General features: G+C 36.1%; 1 protein-coding gene across 1 annotated transcript in view; it reads left to right on the forward strand.

Annotated features, from left to right (window-relative positions):
* LOC112126812 (protein pangolin, isoforms A/H/I/S-like) overlaps positions 1–16,862 on the forward strand; it is a 65,688-nt gene extending 48,826 nt beyond the window's left edge. Inside the window, exon 4 of the mRNA XM_024226662.1 lies at positions 16,842–16,862. Coding sequence (XP_024082430.1) covers positions 16,842–16,862 — 21 coding nt within the window. The remainder of the gene's footprint in view (positions 1–16,841) is intronic.
* The last annotated feature ends 420 nt before the right edge of the window (positions 16,863–17,282 follow it).

Genomic DNA, 17,282 nt, shown 5'->3' on the forward strand with positions numbered 1-17,282 from the left:
TCATTCAAAATTACCTTAAGTTTCCACCTTACCAATCCTTCAACCACGGTTTTTCCCTTTACTTCATTAATTTCTTCATCTTTGAAAAAACTAATTAAAAAAGCAATTGCAGCACTAATAAGGATATCAAATGGAGTACGTTTTCTGAAATTTGCTGGTTTCTACGTTTAGAAATAGATTAAAATCACCATAGTATGTTTTCCAATTTCAAAAAAAAATCATTTTTCAAAGTTCTGGCTACTAAAACGCTTATTTCACGAACGTTTACAATTTTAGTATTCTTCACATCTTATTGGAAATTTAACGTAATCATTATTTATTGGAAGCAAGGTCCTGAAATCTTAAAAAATCATTCTCCTTTTATTATCCCGTTCCTATAACCCTAAAATCTGATTGGCCGCTGACTAGAATGATGAAAAAAGTTTAATTCATTCAAAATTTTCTTAAGTTACCACTTTACCAATCCGTCAACCACGATTTTTTCCTTTCCTTCATAAATTTTTTCATCTTTGAAAAATGTAATGAAAAAAGCAATTGCACCACTAAAAAGGATTGTACATGGAGTACGTTTTCTGAAATTTGCTGGTTTCTACGTTTAGAAATAGTATATTAAAATCACCATAGTAAGTTTTCCAACTTTGAAAAAAAAAAATTTTTTTTCACAGTTCTGGATACTAAACGCTTATTTCACCAACGTTTACAATTCTAGCATTGATCTTTTTAGAAATTTAACGTAATCATTGTTTATTGGAAGCAAGGTCCTGAAATCGTAAGAAATCATTCTCCTTTTATTATCCCGTTCCTATAACCCTAAAATCTGATTGGCCGCTGACTAGAATGATGAAAAAGTTTAATAAATTCATTCAAAATTTTCTTAAGTTACCACTTTACCAATCCGTCAACCACGATTTTTTCCTTTCATTCATTAATTATTTCATATTTGAAAAAATAATTCAAAAAGCAATTGCACCACTAAAAAGGACATGGAGTACGTTTTCTGAAATTTGCAGTTTTTTTTCAAAATTCGGGCTACTAAAACGCTTATTTCGTCAACCTTTGTAAGTTCAGGATTTTTCCAGGTTATTGGTAACGTAGTTTTCAATGGTATCAACGGATTTGTCCAAAATCTTTTAATTCTGGAGTTATCGTTGGTTATTAGAAGCAAGTCGTGAAATTTAAAAAAAAATCAGAAAAGGTGGAATAACTCCGAAACTGTTGCGATTCAGGCCATAGTTAATTAGTTCTTTTTGGTTCCATTTTGAATGAAGAATCTACTGCAAAATTTGTACCAATACGCTGTATAGTTTGCAAATCTTAAATACATAAATTTACCTATTTTTCAGCCCAAAGCTCAATTTTTTATGTCTTGATGATAATCGCAACACAAATAATTAATTATATATTAATTAGAGAGATTCGAACCCCGCTCGTGACACTAACTTTTTCAACTCGACCAAGACCTTAGATAAAATGAATAATTAAGTGAAATAATTAATATTGTCAATTATGACCTCTAAACATGAATGGATAAATAATTTATAGTAGTTTGCTTACTTACCTTAGCTTATCTTTTGATCACATTTGTTTTGTTTTTTTAAAAATTTCAATATCAGTACAGCTAGGTTTTATTTTAATATTATTATGTTTGTTTCACACAAAAATCTGAATTATTCTAAATATATGACAATTAATTAAGGCTTTTAGTTGAGATGAAAAAAGTCAATGGCACGAGCGGGATTCGAACCCACGATCTTCGGCTAGATACGCCGCTGCTCTACCACTTGAGCTATCGTGACCTCAATCCACTAGGCATCAACTTCCCATCTCAACCCCACCTTATGAGTTTTCCCTCCTTTTGCCATTTTTCAAATGTCGTGTAATCGGTTTTGATTCTCGACGACAATTGAAATGGCGACGGAGAGCTTTAGTGAAGTGTATTTCAGTTTTTTAAATCATTAATTCACTACTTTCGTGGTCCGCTTGGCCAATTAATACATGTCAATTAATTAAGGCTTTTAGTTGAGATGAAAAAAAGTCAATGGCAGCAGCGGCGTATCAAGCCGAAGATAGTGGGTTCGAATCCTGTTCGTGCCATTGACTTTTTTCCATCTCAACTAAAAGCCTTAATTAATTGTCATGTATTAATTGGTCAAGCGGACCACGAAAGTAGTGAATTAATTCTAAATATAACTCATAAATATGTATAATAAACTTGTACAAAGGCATTTTTAATAAGTAACACTTTGTTGAGAACTTAGTATTTTACAATGCTAGATAAAATCTTAATTGGTCAGAACTGTTTGAAATTCCAAGGAATTCGTATTTTTTTTTCGGTTTCATCGCAGTTTGAGTTAATTTATTTGCTTGTTACAATTTTTCATGATGTACGATAGTTTGAAGATTTGAAATGACAAATCGGTGTTCTTAGGGTCGAACTGTGCCTTGTCCCCATTACGTTTATTGCCCGATTTTATGCCATACTGTTTTATATTTTGGCATAATGTTTTCCAGTGCACTACCTTACAAATTTGTCTACGATCTAGCCTGGCCCGCCCGGTGTGAACTTTATTGGCGAAACCGTAGTCCGCCTCTGGCACGGTACCAGCTACACTTTTCATTTAGAGGCCCAAACTTTTGTCCGGCCACCCTGCCAACTCATTACACCTATTTTTGTGTTTCATTAAACCGTAGGGGTATTTGTGTCGAAGTCGATCCGTGAAGAAGGTCTTAACAACGGTTTTCTTCTCGTTTCCGTTCCTGTGTGGCCCTTTTTTATTAATAAACGTAAAACGTCAATTATAAACCAGCTGCGCATTTCGATTCCGCGTTATCTACCGTCGAGCTTTAGGAATTTGCCCTTTATTAACAACACTGCCCGTCTCGATAAGTATTTAATTAAATCTTTATTTTGGAACCGGCGCAGGAATAACAACATTTGTTAAGATCGAAATACCCACCTTCCTCTTTGCCCATTGTTGTGCCAGAACCCATTTTTTTCCGGTGGAATTTATACCTCCGACACGACGTTTCTAGTCATTTAAATCCAATAATTAAACCCTTATTTATAATGGGCTCTTCACCCCGGGATAATGAACTCACTTTTAGTCATGCGCTCATAAGGAACAACATGCTGAAAACTACTTAAGAATAAATCTATATCATAGGTTGGTGTCCGATTGGATCGAAGTCACGATAACTCAAGTGGTCGAGCAGCGCCGTATTGATCCGAAGGTCGTGGGTTCGAATCCCGCTCATGACACTTACTTTTTTATCTCAACCAATACCGTAATTAATTGAAAGATGTTATTTGGTCAGTCAGACTACGAAATCTAATGGACTGTATCACAGAGTTGATTCCACGCCCAGTTCGGACTTTTTCAACGATTCCTGCCAAGTTTTTATCACTTCCACTTATTTATCAAAATAAAACGGAGATTAGGCTTCCATGTAAGAACGTTTTGTATGATCAATAGAGTGAGGAAAATCAGATATTCGAATTTTATTAAAGTCCAGTATAATTGAGCCTTTTGATCCTTCATCAGGACTTTGAAACTTTTTGCTAATTCACTAGGTTAACAAATATGAACATCTAAGAAGGATCTAATTTTTTTTTTTTTAAATTTGCATTATCCCTGATCTCTTAATACAAAAATGATGCTTTTCTTTTAAAGAATGGCTTTTTGTTTGAATCGTATTCAACACGTAATATTAAAATAGACAGCTAGTTATTTTAGACCAATTGGATCCATATTCAATATCACTTTACACCCAACGTCCCATAACTTTCTCAAGCCACTTCCTGTTAGATGATGACAGGATACGTCTTTCGACGTTTATCCTTCGACCGACATGCTGATTTACAAAGGGTCTGAATTAAAGACTTCCGTAGGTCCTTGGGCTGTGGAAATCGACGTTCGAAATTTAATTGTCTTGTGTCTCCGGTTCTTATCCCCCTATGGAAAGTGTTCGCCCTGGATTTGTTTTTTTTTCTCTCTTCAATGGTTATTTTTCAATTTACATACCGTCTACATTGAGTCTAATTCATGTGGGCAGTTTCATCCCTGGGACTCGAATTAAAACAAGTGAAACCATTCCCACAGCAACTGTCAGTCTGGCTGATGAGAAATTTTTATAACTGGGGAAAAATGGGATTTATATACGTTTTTTCACATGCGAGGTATTTATTTAATTTTCCCTTCGGCCTGCGTAGATAGCGAGAATCCTTTTTTATCAGAATGATTTAAAATTCGTAAAAAAGTCAATATAGCATGATTTTAAACACAGAATACACAGCTTCTTCTACTTATATAGATAAGTATAGTTGATTTCGAAATACTCAACATTTTGCAAGCTATATTAAAAAAAATTGCATTATTTAAGTATAACTCTGTTTAGAGACTAGCGCGAGAGAAACATGCGGACACCTACAGACCTAACTTTATACGTATATAAAAATATGTTGATAATAAAATCACTTCCAAAGATTATTGGGCCTCTTTTGTATTTTACAAATATTGTCTTGGGTTTCACGGCATTCTTTTTGTTCGGGCCTATCTGCTAATGATTTATAGTGCTGTTAAGCAAGTTTAAAAGAGTTATCGTTGTAACAATCTGGATAATTGCCCGATCGGTTATTTCATTTTGAAGGAGGAACAATCCTTGAGCTGTTTTAGTATTTAGATATATAAATTTTGAAATGCTGTTCGTACTGCTGCAGTTTTATACTTTGTAGGATTCGACTGTGATATTGGGTTGCCTTTTTTCGATTTGAATAAATGGCCCGATTTGTAAATCGTACTATGCTAGGATTAAATTTGATGGCTTGGAAACAATTAGTATCTCCTCGATGTTCTCCTGAAGATGGTAAATGAGCCTTGCTTCCCATCCCGGCAACCATTTTCCAACGGGAAGGAACCGGAATTGGTCGGGATTATATTCGTTATAGAGAGATTTCCCTCGTCTTATTCTTCATTTCAAGAGAGATTCGAAGAAAAGCGCTTTCTCAAAGGAACAATTAGCTGAATGCAGGCAATTCCAACATTGATTTAAATTTTTCATCTGTGTTTGTCTTGTACAACAAAGCAATAATAACACATGGACAATTGAAACGTATGCAATAGTTTGATTCTTTGAGAGAAACAAATTATTTTGAACAGAATCTTATTTCATTTGTATTTTATTTGTATATCCAACATGTTGAACAGCAAGTTTTGATGATGGTGATCATTTTTTATACCTATTTGTTTAGATTTGATGTCTTTGTAAGGTGTTTAAGTCTTTCGGAAAATTTCGTTTCACTAGAGGAATATTTACTTAACGAAATGTTTACCTATTGTGGCAGGAATGCCTCTTTCTTTGACCATATTTTTACAGCTCTCATCCCCGTTTCTAGTGTTTTCTTAAGAAAGGCCGTATACCTCTCACGGTATTATTAATGTCAGCTCACCCCCAGGACCCTTCTTAAAGTCATTAATCAAACAGAGACACTAAATTCCCCGAGCGGTGGGTCGGATTCTTGCCGTGTCGATCTCTATCTCTCCGGGCGGGGGTTGTTCCCCCGTCTTTCCAGGACTCCCTGTCACAGTTTGGGAAAGGTCAACGCTTCCCGAGGTGGTTTATGTTTGAGTTATCTCCACCAGAATCCACGGCTGGAGTCTCATCATACATTTGTTCCATGTTGTTTATGTGTCCACCGCTATTTGCCGTTTGGTCACGGTTCGACATCTGGGAAACGTGACAGATGATCCGACAGTCTTGAGCGCTTCCCTTCTCCTTATAAAACCAACCCGAAGACCGTTTATCTTGAATAAATTTTACCTCTTTTGACGGATGCGAATGGGTAATTTATCTTAAACCGAGAGTTGCTCGAAGAGATCCCAACATCATCATAACGCATTCCATTTTATAGTTCCTATTCCAGACCTTCGGCTTTGCTATAATCCGTCGAGTTGCCATTGACGGCAAGTGACTTAAGCGTGAAAATTCCCTAACAATGCACTTCCCACGTGGCCATGCCCGGCATACAGACGAGAAGAAGGGGTTGGGACCGGAATACCTCTGAGCTTTAAGTGCAACGAGATTTAATGAGGTACCCCGTAATCACTCTGCCGTGTTGGCCTCTCGGCCGCCAGTGAAAATAAAGTCCGGATATTTTGTAGCCCTAATAAGGAGAAGGTAAGTCACGCCAACCTGTTACTTTAAGTTTCGACACGTTTTAAAGCCAAGTCCAAAAATGGGATGAAACATGTAGGGAATGCTGACAACTTCAACGTATTTCTGTATTTTGGAAAGTAGGTGAGTTTTAAAATGGTTTAAAATCGTCAGATTTCAAAATAGGCTAGTATAAAATATACCATATAAACACTATAAAATCTAATATAAATAGGCAGTCCAGAATGTGATTTTTTTATTCTGACTTAAGCTGGACTGGAGCTCGATTGAGACTACTTAAATAAAAAATTTTAGTTTCGATAATTTTGGAACAATTTTTTTAATTTCCCAGGTCTTAGCATTGCAGTTGTTGGTCCTTAATAATGGATTTCCCTATCTGATTATTTAATATGTTGATTATGAAATAGGGTGTAAATGTATTTCATCAGTTAGTGCGGATCTAAGAAGATAATTTCAAATAAAGAGGGGGTGTGATTTCTGTGGGATTCAAAACAGGAATTCAGGAGAAAAGAAGGCGTGTTGGGGCCGGAATAATTCCGTAGGTAAGCAAAACCATTATATGTCGATAACCCCTGTTTGGGCAAGGATATAGATGTATTGAAGCGTACATTCGGCCCCCTCTTCCGACAATGGGCAGTGTAACAAGTGGACAGGCTTCTCCCCCGTAGGAAGCTGGTGTTTGCCACCGGACTTAGCCGAAACATTAGACACGCCGGCCGCCCCTCGACCACTTATCCCTGCAAATATCGTGGGAGTCCCTCCTTTCCGCAGATCCCCCCGTGATACAATTGAAACGGTGTTTGTGTTCAGGCCCCTTCAATGAAAGAAAATGTTTTGCTCAAGAACCGACTCCTCTTAAAATAGCCGACGCGATAAGACTTTCTTAACTACTGGTTTATTAACAATAATTAAAAATTTAATTAACACTTTATAATCAAACCGGAACACTTTCAGTTCAAACGCGAGGACCTCCCCGCTTGATCTCATCAAAATAGTTTCTGGGACATTTAAATCCAGAACAAGGGTCGGATGTCATTTACTAATGGAATATGAAATCGCTCGGGTATACGGGCCATTTAGTACTGAAGAAGCTGATGGCCAAACCATGTGGTGAATATCGGCCATTGAAGAGATAGACCTAATCTCGAATCTTGTATCATCATTTGTCATCACTCCTGATGTTTAATCATGGCAGTACGCGTCCCCTCGCCGAACTGGGTGTGAATTAAATGTTAGCTTATCTAAATCTCGATATACCAAATGAGTTGACAATTATGATCCATGAGAAAGGCTAAAGGGAATCAATCACAAACACAAAAATGACATGTTTAATTCAATATTATTCTGTTAGGTCATGTCCTCTGTTCTGAACTTTGTTATATGTTTTTTTAATGTTGTTTCGCATCGACGTCTCTACGTCCAGCTAGCCGTTAGGTGTTTATGTGCCGAAATCAGACCCTTTTATTACTAGCAGTCGCCCTATTATGTCACTTTAAATCTCGAGTTCAATAAAAAAAAATTTCAGTTTTCCCCCTACCCTTCATGGTATGGTATGTGGTAAGGATGCTAGGAAGCAGAGTTTGTACTCCCCAGGCACTGCAGTCTTTTGGCTTATTGTACCTTCCTAGTTCCTTAGTTCAGTGCTCTTCTCCTTAGAAGTATCAGGTCATTGACTGTCGCTGCTACAATTTCATTTCCTAAGTTTTTTCGTATGTTAGGTTGAATCTCCTTTGAGCTGTTGCTTCGCATTCCAAGATGATATGGGTGGCTGTTTCCTCCTCCTCTATACATAATCTGCAGATGAGATCTTCGTTGTATATGCCCATGTTGTGTAGATGTTTTCTCAGATGTCAGTGACCGGTTAGTAGTCCTATCACTTCTCTGAGTTTAGCCCCTCTCCAGGGCCACCCTTCATATACATACCCATCTTAGCATGTCAACAGCTAGAAAATTGATAACATGCCAAAATAGAGGGAAAAACTGCATACAGAATAAGAACAGGGTTCGATTCTTTGTGCAGTGAAACCCCTTTGCCAAATAATTTTTGCATTGCCCCATCAGCGCTCTTTGAGAACGACGTAAACAGAAAAAATATATTAAATTTCCATGCTAAAATATTTGTTAAGATAATTTTACTTTTTTCCCCTTTTTTAAATCAAAAACGTTTCAGGATGGTATCCCAGGTACCATGTACCACCTAGGTACCATGCGTAATCCTTTTACAGAGAAATAATGAAAACCGTTCAAATTTTGTGTTTTGGCACTGTTAACCAATTTAGGACGGTGAACATGATATCGCGCCCTAGCGTACCCCTAGTTAAGTTCAGCTGGTGTGATATAGTCTAGTCTCTTCACTATTAGACTAAAGTCCAAAGAAGCAGTGTGTTGCTTAAAACGGTAAATTCATCTGCGTACGTCTGCACTTAAGTATACTGTGCAGTAACACTATACTATGTAGACGTCTACTTCGCGTACCTCCCCCACATTTCTCATCGAGCATCGCAGCTGTTTACGTTGAATTGCTTTGCGTTGCGGTATGCAGAGTAACATACAAAATTCATATCTTTACTCGTGCAACAATAACATGACAAAACTATGTGTCATTCCTATCATCATAAGGTACCCGTCTAAAAAAATTGATCAATATTGGACCAGTCGATTTCGAGATTACCTCTTACATACAAACTTTCTCTCTCTCACTCTCTTTTTTTAACGAGGGTTCGTAACAGCAGAGATCATATAAACCCTCAGGGTGCCGGTGTTTTTGAAAAAAAAAGCCGTTCATAAGTATGACGGGCTCGACTGCTGGCCCGCTGGATTCGAACCATGGACCTTCAAGTTACAGTGATGAGCACCGTGTCAATCGTTGCGGCCACCGACGCTCCTTTCTCTCTTTATTATAATGTTTCTCGGATCATTCAAAAAGTTCCAAATCATTCTTTCAGTTCCAAAGTATTTTTCAATAATTAATACATAATTGCGAGTAATAAAAAGCGTTAAGGAAAGAGTCGATGTTACAACACAATCCATTAATTAGTTCATCTTTATGTTTAGGTATTGACTAGTTTTAATTTTATCATTAACCTAGGTTTCAATTTTAATTTTTTTTTCCACAAACCTACATGCATTTGTAAAATTTAAACAATGTTTATAAATACCAGGCCCTGAAGATGATCTCAATAAAGATCGAAACGTTGGCACGATAAAGAAAATGTTTTTCTAAAACCTACGTCACACCAGGTCGCATCTCACCATCTTCAAATAATCATAATTAATTACATAAATTAGTTATATTTTTTTTTACGAGGGTTCGCAACAGCATAGGTTATATCAACCTTCGGGGTGCCGGTGTTTTTGAAAAAAAGCCCATTTGTAAGTATGTCGGGTTCGAATGCAGGGTCGCCGGATTCGAACCCGGGACCTTTAACTTACAGTGATGAGCGTCGTGTCAACGCCTAAACCGTTGCGGCCACCGACGCCCCTAGTTATAAATTAATGAGTAGTATTAAAATAATATAGGTGCGAATTATCGGATTATTTACCTTAAATAGTATAATGGGCGTGTAGGAAAATAATTGTTAGTTACTTTTAATTTAAATTATTTCTAATTGGACGTAAAGATACCTAATACTTTTCACAAAATTAATTACATTGATATAGCCACATCCATCTTTCTTGTAGTTTGTAGTTTATGAAAAACAACCACACTCTGAGCCGGGATTGACGGAAGGTGTGTGATCGGCCCTATTAAAAAGCCGTTGTAGCTATTTATAAATGGTTCCGGTGGCAGGAAATTTAAATAATTACCCCGTTAGAGAACACTGCATTATTTATTAACGCATGCCATTGATTACACCAACATTCAAAAATAAATCGTATCGGTCCACTTCTCACAACAGGAATAAATAAATTAAAGACATAAACTGAAAATTTATTTCGGTGTAGCTTCAGCATCGTAATTGATTGAAAGAATTCACGATTAATCTGAGAACGTAAGGACTTGATATCTTATATGATCTAAGTTTCTAAATTAATTATATGGACAATTGACTATTAAAAGACGGTCGTAATTTGTATATCATTGGCCGGTGGAATATTCATGCAGCTGAGTAAATGACCTCCGGTCTTTAGAATGGAGATTAGGTGGTCACGGATGACGTTATGATCCGAATGATAGACGTTTGTAATTCCGTTAAACTCACTCTCGCCGAATTTAATTTTAAAAGCCGCGGAAGTAAATGGTTGGGAAATAAAGTTCACCTGAGATTGGAATTTGATAATTAATTCATGAATCCTAACACTACTGTATCCATTAAGGTCGAATTAGGTGAACCTTAGAAACTTGGGCTTATTAACCATTAAACAGGACTTAAGTTAAGGGGAGTTTTGCTTCAAGTCGAGCCAAAGACGGTGAGTTCAAAGCTTAAATAATTACGGTTACTTGAACTAAACACCTTCACGGTAATCCCGCATTCTGCTACCGAACTAACCCGGCCTTTTATATTCTGCACACTGCCCAGATAGAAAACAAGATAGTTTCACAGTAGGAATTCTTAATTGGAATGATATATGTCTGACTTTTATACAAAAAAAGATGAAAATAACCGAAGGTTGGCAATTCAATGGTGCTTTTAACCCCTTAAAATATATAAATTGCATTTTAGAAACGTTTTAAGGTCAGAGTCAACTCGACAATTTTTAACATGCAATGTTGTAACGTGTAATAATTTAAAACATGTAGAAGTGTATTTCATTTGAATAATACCTCTCATTATTAAACCCAAAATTAAACTTGGTAAAAAATTGTATGAATTGTGTTTTTTCGTGTTTTTATTATGTGTCAGTTATATGTAACATCGCCGAATATAGTAGGAAAAACAAAATTTTTAAACATTTTTTTTCGTTCATGCTGAACCGGCGCTGGGTTCGTTGAATGACGTTTCGGCATTGCGCCATCTTCAGGGAGGAAGTCTTTTTTTTCCTTTGTCCTTTCTTTTATTTCAGTTCGTTATATTTCCCGAGCTTTTGTCATATATTATATCATCTTGAGGGTAATAATGTTCATAAAAACGTCTTAGTGTGCATGTATGTATTTCCCATTTTGGGGCCTGTAAATTTTTTTTGCTAACTTCAACTTTTGTGCATTTTAATCTGAACCATTACAACCCTGAAGATGTTATATTTGAAAAAAAAGCTGAAAGCTCGACACGTTTTTGGTGTTTACCATTTACCTTATCCTCTTTCAAATAATTTCACTGGTCGGTCTTAACTTCACGCACATTTACAATTAGGCATACGTTAAGACGTCCACTATCATCCTATTCCGCCCAGTATCCACAACAGTGTGTATTATTTTCTATGATTATTCGGAAATCGTGAGATGCGGTCTGGTGTGATGTAGGTTTCAGAAAAACATTTTCTTTATCGTGCCTACGTTTCGATCTTTATTGAGATCATCTTCAAGGCCTGGGAAACATTGTTTAAATTTAACAAATACATGTAGGTTGTGGAAAAAAGCGAATTTATACAATGCAAAAAAATATTTTTTATATTCAACCAAAGTATTTCTACTCACACAATGTGTTTGTTTTCTGCGTATCCCAGGCCCTGAAGATGATCTCAATAAAGATCGAAACGTTGGCACGATAAAGAAAATTTTTTCTGAAACCTACATCACACCAGACCGCATCTCACGATTTCCGAATAATCATTGACTAACGGTCACTAATCACCACACATTATTTTCTATTTTTAATATCAATGCTAATAAAGCTACCGAAAAGCGAAATTGTGCGGTTTTTGAGATGACCAAAGTCATGACTAAACAGAACGATTTTCTTACGGCAAAATTTCCCCCAGTTTTGAAAACTTACATCAATTTTTTACAGTGTTATTATCCAGTATAAAATGGATTCTGTTGGAAATGCATTTAATGCGTGATATTAAGCATAAATAATTAGTCAATCAGGTTAATCTGGAATCGATATGGATGGAGAACTATTCCATACAACGACCTTGCACCGGTTGGTTAATTATTAAATTATTTTCCAAGTGGAATTAATTGCATGATTCAATTCCGTTCGTTAATTTAAAAATGGAAATTATTATCTTGCACTTTAACGTAAAACTGTTGATGAATGCATGGATATCTAAAACAATCTGATCCGTCACGCTTATGATGTACTAAAATAGAAACCCAGAAGATTACGTTTTGGTGTGTCTCCAAGAGTTTCTTTTTAGCTATGTTTAATATATAGTTCTTTCAGGTAGTTTCTAGGCTTTGTTGAGATAAGCAGGGAATCATTTTAAGCTGGTTTTAATTGAACGGTATGTCATCTTTTTTTCTAGTGGTCTTTACTCCATCCTTGTCAGAACGAGGAACTTAATTTTTAAAACTTCAAATTAATATTGGATATAAGGAGTTTCGATTGATTTTCCATTTCTCCGAGCCGTTCCGTATACAGTAGACCGAAGTGTGTAGAGTGCCTGTCAAGAAGTGGTCTCCGGAGTGTCAAGACAATAACGGTAGCTCTGTGTTAGAGGTAGATGTGGTAATTACCTCGATACGTCCCCGTGTGAGAGGGCTTGGACCACTTTCCAGGGGTGAAGTGCCTCTACACACCCTTCGGACCCTTTTGTCTTGTTCAGCAATTAGTCCTCTAGCACAATGCAACACGAAATCAATATGCACTCTTGGTCTTAGTTGGGGCCGGCCGTGCAATACGACACTACACGACTTATTAATAACAAGTTTTCACAATCTTACCCTGTACATATTTAGGAGTCGTAATTCATATTAACAATTTTGCTATTGATTGACATGTGATGTCCTTGCACTTTGGGTTGTTCCAGGCGGTCCATGTTTTTTAGATTTAATGCTTCATAAGACACTATAAAAGGAAGATAGGGAGATAGTGTGAGAAGGAAGGTCCCGCTTAAAGCAATACACGCCCAAGGGGTGAATTCCTCCAAATCAATTTTGATCGGATTTTTAATATAGCATAATCATTCAATAATTCTGCAGTGTTTCATCAAATTCTTTTGCTCGATTAGCAGGATGTGAGATAGAGGTAGGCCCTCACGAAGACCCGATAAGCCCCAGGGGAGAATTCCGCCCGGCTTATCTTCACAAAAATCATACGTTCATATTTGGCGAAAAAAAATTATTTGCTGTTTAGAAAAAAAAATTAAAATAAATATAATCAAAACTGACACTTCTGTAAAAAAAGTTTCATTCATCAAACATAAAGATGTAAAGAAAGACAATAGGTGAAAGTTTAAGTGTTAATCAAAGGAACGAATACTTATGATTCCGTATGGACAGAGGAAAAAACATAATGATTTGACATTGACCAGACAAAAAAAAGATACATCATATAACTTACGTTTTAGTAGTATTAACGAATTATGTATTTAAAATATATTCAAACATCACACGATGGAAGAAAGCTTTTCTACTTGAGAATCAAATTTTGCCATTAAAAAAAAAAAACGCGAGGTGCCGACTACAAAAATTTCTAATACATTGGTCGTCTATAGTCGAACAATTTGTACGTTTAAGATGGTCTTTGAAGTAAGTCACTCTTTTTGTAAGTCCTGGGTCAAGTCAGTACTAAGGAATCGTCTAACCCTACTCAATATGTAAGGAACATGCCGGTGGTTAAACAAATTTTCGATTTTTATGCAGGATGCATATTTTGAAGACGAATAAATGGGTGTTGGCCGTTTTTGCCTTTTTCTTCCCTGCCAACAAATCTGTCCTGTTATAAAATTTGGACAAAGAAGACTCTTATTTCAATATAAATTCACCCAGCAAAAAAATCGACAAATGTCTCGACATGCAATTGAAACTTGAATATTTCGAATTCCCCTCCCCGGCCACTCTCTTATTCATTATTTTGATAACAACGTTAAATATTAAATGTCCTGTTCTATGGTACAAACAGGAATTCCTGGGCACAGCAGTTCGACAGATAGTAAAAACTGTCCATTTATAATCCAGATGAGATTTCCCTGTCTTCTGCAACCTAAGTACATCTGTTATAGATTGACATTACCTATTACTATGCCCATACCAAGGAAAGTACATTTTTTCTACACAATTTTCCTCGGTGTCTTCCGTATATGGCTATACCCATGTTTCTTGTCCAGGATTTTATGATGGTTTTCTATTAAGTACTGGATTTTTTTTTCACCATTACTGTTCATATGCCATCCTTTCCGTATGTGCACCGGCAACCTCAATGTCGCTTACATTACAAAGTAAAATTCAAGGAACTTAGACTAATTTAATTGGATTTATAGAACCTCTGTCTTTAAAACATCTATTTTGCTGATTGATTGAGAACGTTAATTATTACTTTTCAATTAATTAATCTTTAAGTAAGGTATTGGTTGAGATAAAAAAGTCAGTGTCTCGAGCGGGATTCGAACCCACGACCTTCGGCAAAATACGCCGCTGCTCTACCACTTGAGCTATCGTAACTTCGATCCATTCAGACACCAACTTCCCATCTTAACTCCACCTTTTGCATTTTCCCTCTTTTTTGCCATTTTTCAAGGGGGTAGAGGGTTAATTATTACATTAATCCATATATGTTTAGAGGTCATAATTGACCATATTAATTATGTCATTAATTATTCTTTTCATCTAAGGTCTTGGTTGAGACGAAAAAGTCGTTGTCATGAGCGGGATTCGAACCCATTTTTCATCTCAACCAAGTCTTAGATAAAAAAAAAAATAATTGAAATAATTAATATGGTCAATTATGACCGCTAATCATACATGGATTAGTATAATAACTAAAGAATCCTGATTGCACGACATTTGAAAAATGGCAAAAAGAGGTAAAATTGGAAAGGTTGTAAGTTGAGATAATCGGAGGTGTCCGAGTGAATCGAGGTCACGATAGCTCAGGTGATTAGAGCAGCGGCGTATCAGCCGAAGTTCGTGGGTTCGAATCCCTCTCGTGACACTGACTTCTTCATCTCATCCAAGACCTTAGGTAAAAAGAATTGTTAATTGAGTAAATTATTACGTTTAGAAAGTTCGGAGGTGAATAATTAAGCGTTTAAAACAAGTTAGGACGGGCACAATATAGTTGGGGCAGTATTTTCTGGGGTTGGTTCCCCACGGGACAACTTAACTTTGTTATTGGTGACAATGGGGGTGTCGCCCCCCGTCGGGTTCTTGGAAGCCCTGCCGTCATTGTCTGCTGCCCACAGAGCACAAGACAAATGTCGGGGGGTCCTTGAAAACCACCTGAGGAAGAGGCCCTTCAGTCAACAAGCCAAATGAAATTTTTCGTCATCATTGTCAACATTTTAGTTCCCTTTGTGTTTATTCCCGTTTCGACGCGTCATCTTTCAGTTCAATACCAACGATCGGATTTCGAAAATATCCAAATTGTGATTTTTGTCAGATGAGTTCGGTTAACCGGGGTTTTTCTTTTGACAAGCAAATGATTTAAGACAAGCTCAGTTTTTTTTTTCCAATCAAATCTGAATGTGTTAATTTGAAGAACATAAACAATGATGTCGGCCTCTTAACAGGAATCCGGTTTGAATAAATATTTGGACCCCTTGTCTACATTCTCCCGGGTCCAAAGAGTCACCAGGCAGGATAAATATTTCGCCTTGAACCTATAACTTACCGGAGAAAGAGCGATAGGGAAATTTAAAAAAATTAATCGCCTTTGAAGGATCATTTAATTATTAGCGCTCCGACAACGGCTTAATTCTGACTTCGTACACATTTCTTTGAAAATCCGATCCGCTTAAATTATCTATTTTTCTCAACAGTTTAACTTACGGTTTTTCCTTCTCGAAGGTGGGATAACAGGTCATCTAAAAAAAAACAACAACCAATTTTTCTTTCAATCCACAACGTTTCGGAATTATGTTAATCCTTCCTCAGGTGAGTTGAGGTACCACACTTGCTCTTTTTTAAAATAAACTGTTACAAAATATTAATGATTGACGTCCACTGTTTTAACCACTGCGTTAACTCACCTGAGGAAGGATTAAAATAAATCTGAAACGTGTGGATTGATTAGGGATGGTTAGGTAATAAATATTATAATAAATATATAATAAATATTTGCATAAATTGTGTTCCTCTCTTCTTATCGTTGTTAATCATCTTTTTTTTTTTTTTTTTTTTTTTTTGCGTGTCTTGTATATGGAAAACTACCCCACGACTAATTCTACAAAGGACCGATGAAATATATTCTTCTATTCCCTTGAATGTGGTTATGTATATGTATGCGTTTTTGAATGAGTAGGCTTTTTCTCCTTGAATATTTTTTTAGTTGATCGTCATAAGTTTAGACATTTTGCCTTATTAGGTTTATAATTTGTCTTGTGCACTTGCAATAAACGACTTACTCATTCGATGACTTAAATATGGCATCATGGTATAATTTGTGATGATTGGGTAATGTTTTTAATTACAACTGACTGTGTGGCATAATGAGTCAATTAGATAATAAATAAGCTGCAATTGATGCTACGAAAACAAACAAGATCGTTTACATCTAAGACTTGAATGTAGTGTTAGACTGATAGATTATTTGTCTGTGTTTAGTTACTTATTTTTATTTATCTATTATTTATTTTGTGGCATTTATTGAAAACTTGATTGTTTTACTAATTTTTCTGTATTGTTTCAGGTAAGTTTTGATTTTGAATGAGCTACTTCTGTAAGTTATTTTATCTTATTTTTCGCTTTTTTTATATTTTCTTTTCCTTTTAATTTATCAGTCGTTCGGTTTACAAGCAGTAGAACATTATTCGTTCGTCTTTTACATGGGATGGAGCCGGAATGCGTTTATATAAGGCCACTTTAATATAGGCCCTCGCGATCCCCCTCATCCCAAACTGCTTCGTCATTACAGACCCGTTTCTTTTTCTTCTTTTTTACTGGGATAAATTTTTTATAACTATGCCCCTTCTCTAACTATGACCAGTTTCCCTTGTGTGCTTTACAGTACTAATGACTCCCGGCCGGACGGAAGCTTCAAAACGAAGATTTTTTAAAATTTTTGTTGTCAATATAATTAATTTGAAACTGTACATTAAGAGATAGGGGTTTTTTATGTACTGTCGAGGAA

This window comes from Cimex lectularius, unplaced genomic scaffold, assembly GCF_000648675.2.
Source record: "Cimex lectularius strain Harlan isolate CLEC.00 unplaced genomic scaffold, Clec_2.1 scaffold26, whole genome shotgun sequence".
Classification (NCBI taxonomy): Eukaryota; Metazoa; Arthropoda; class Insecta; order Hemiptera; family Cimicidae; genus Cimex; species Cimex lectularius.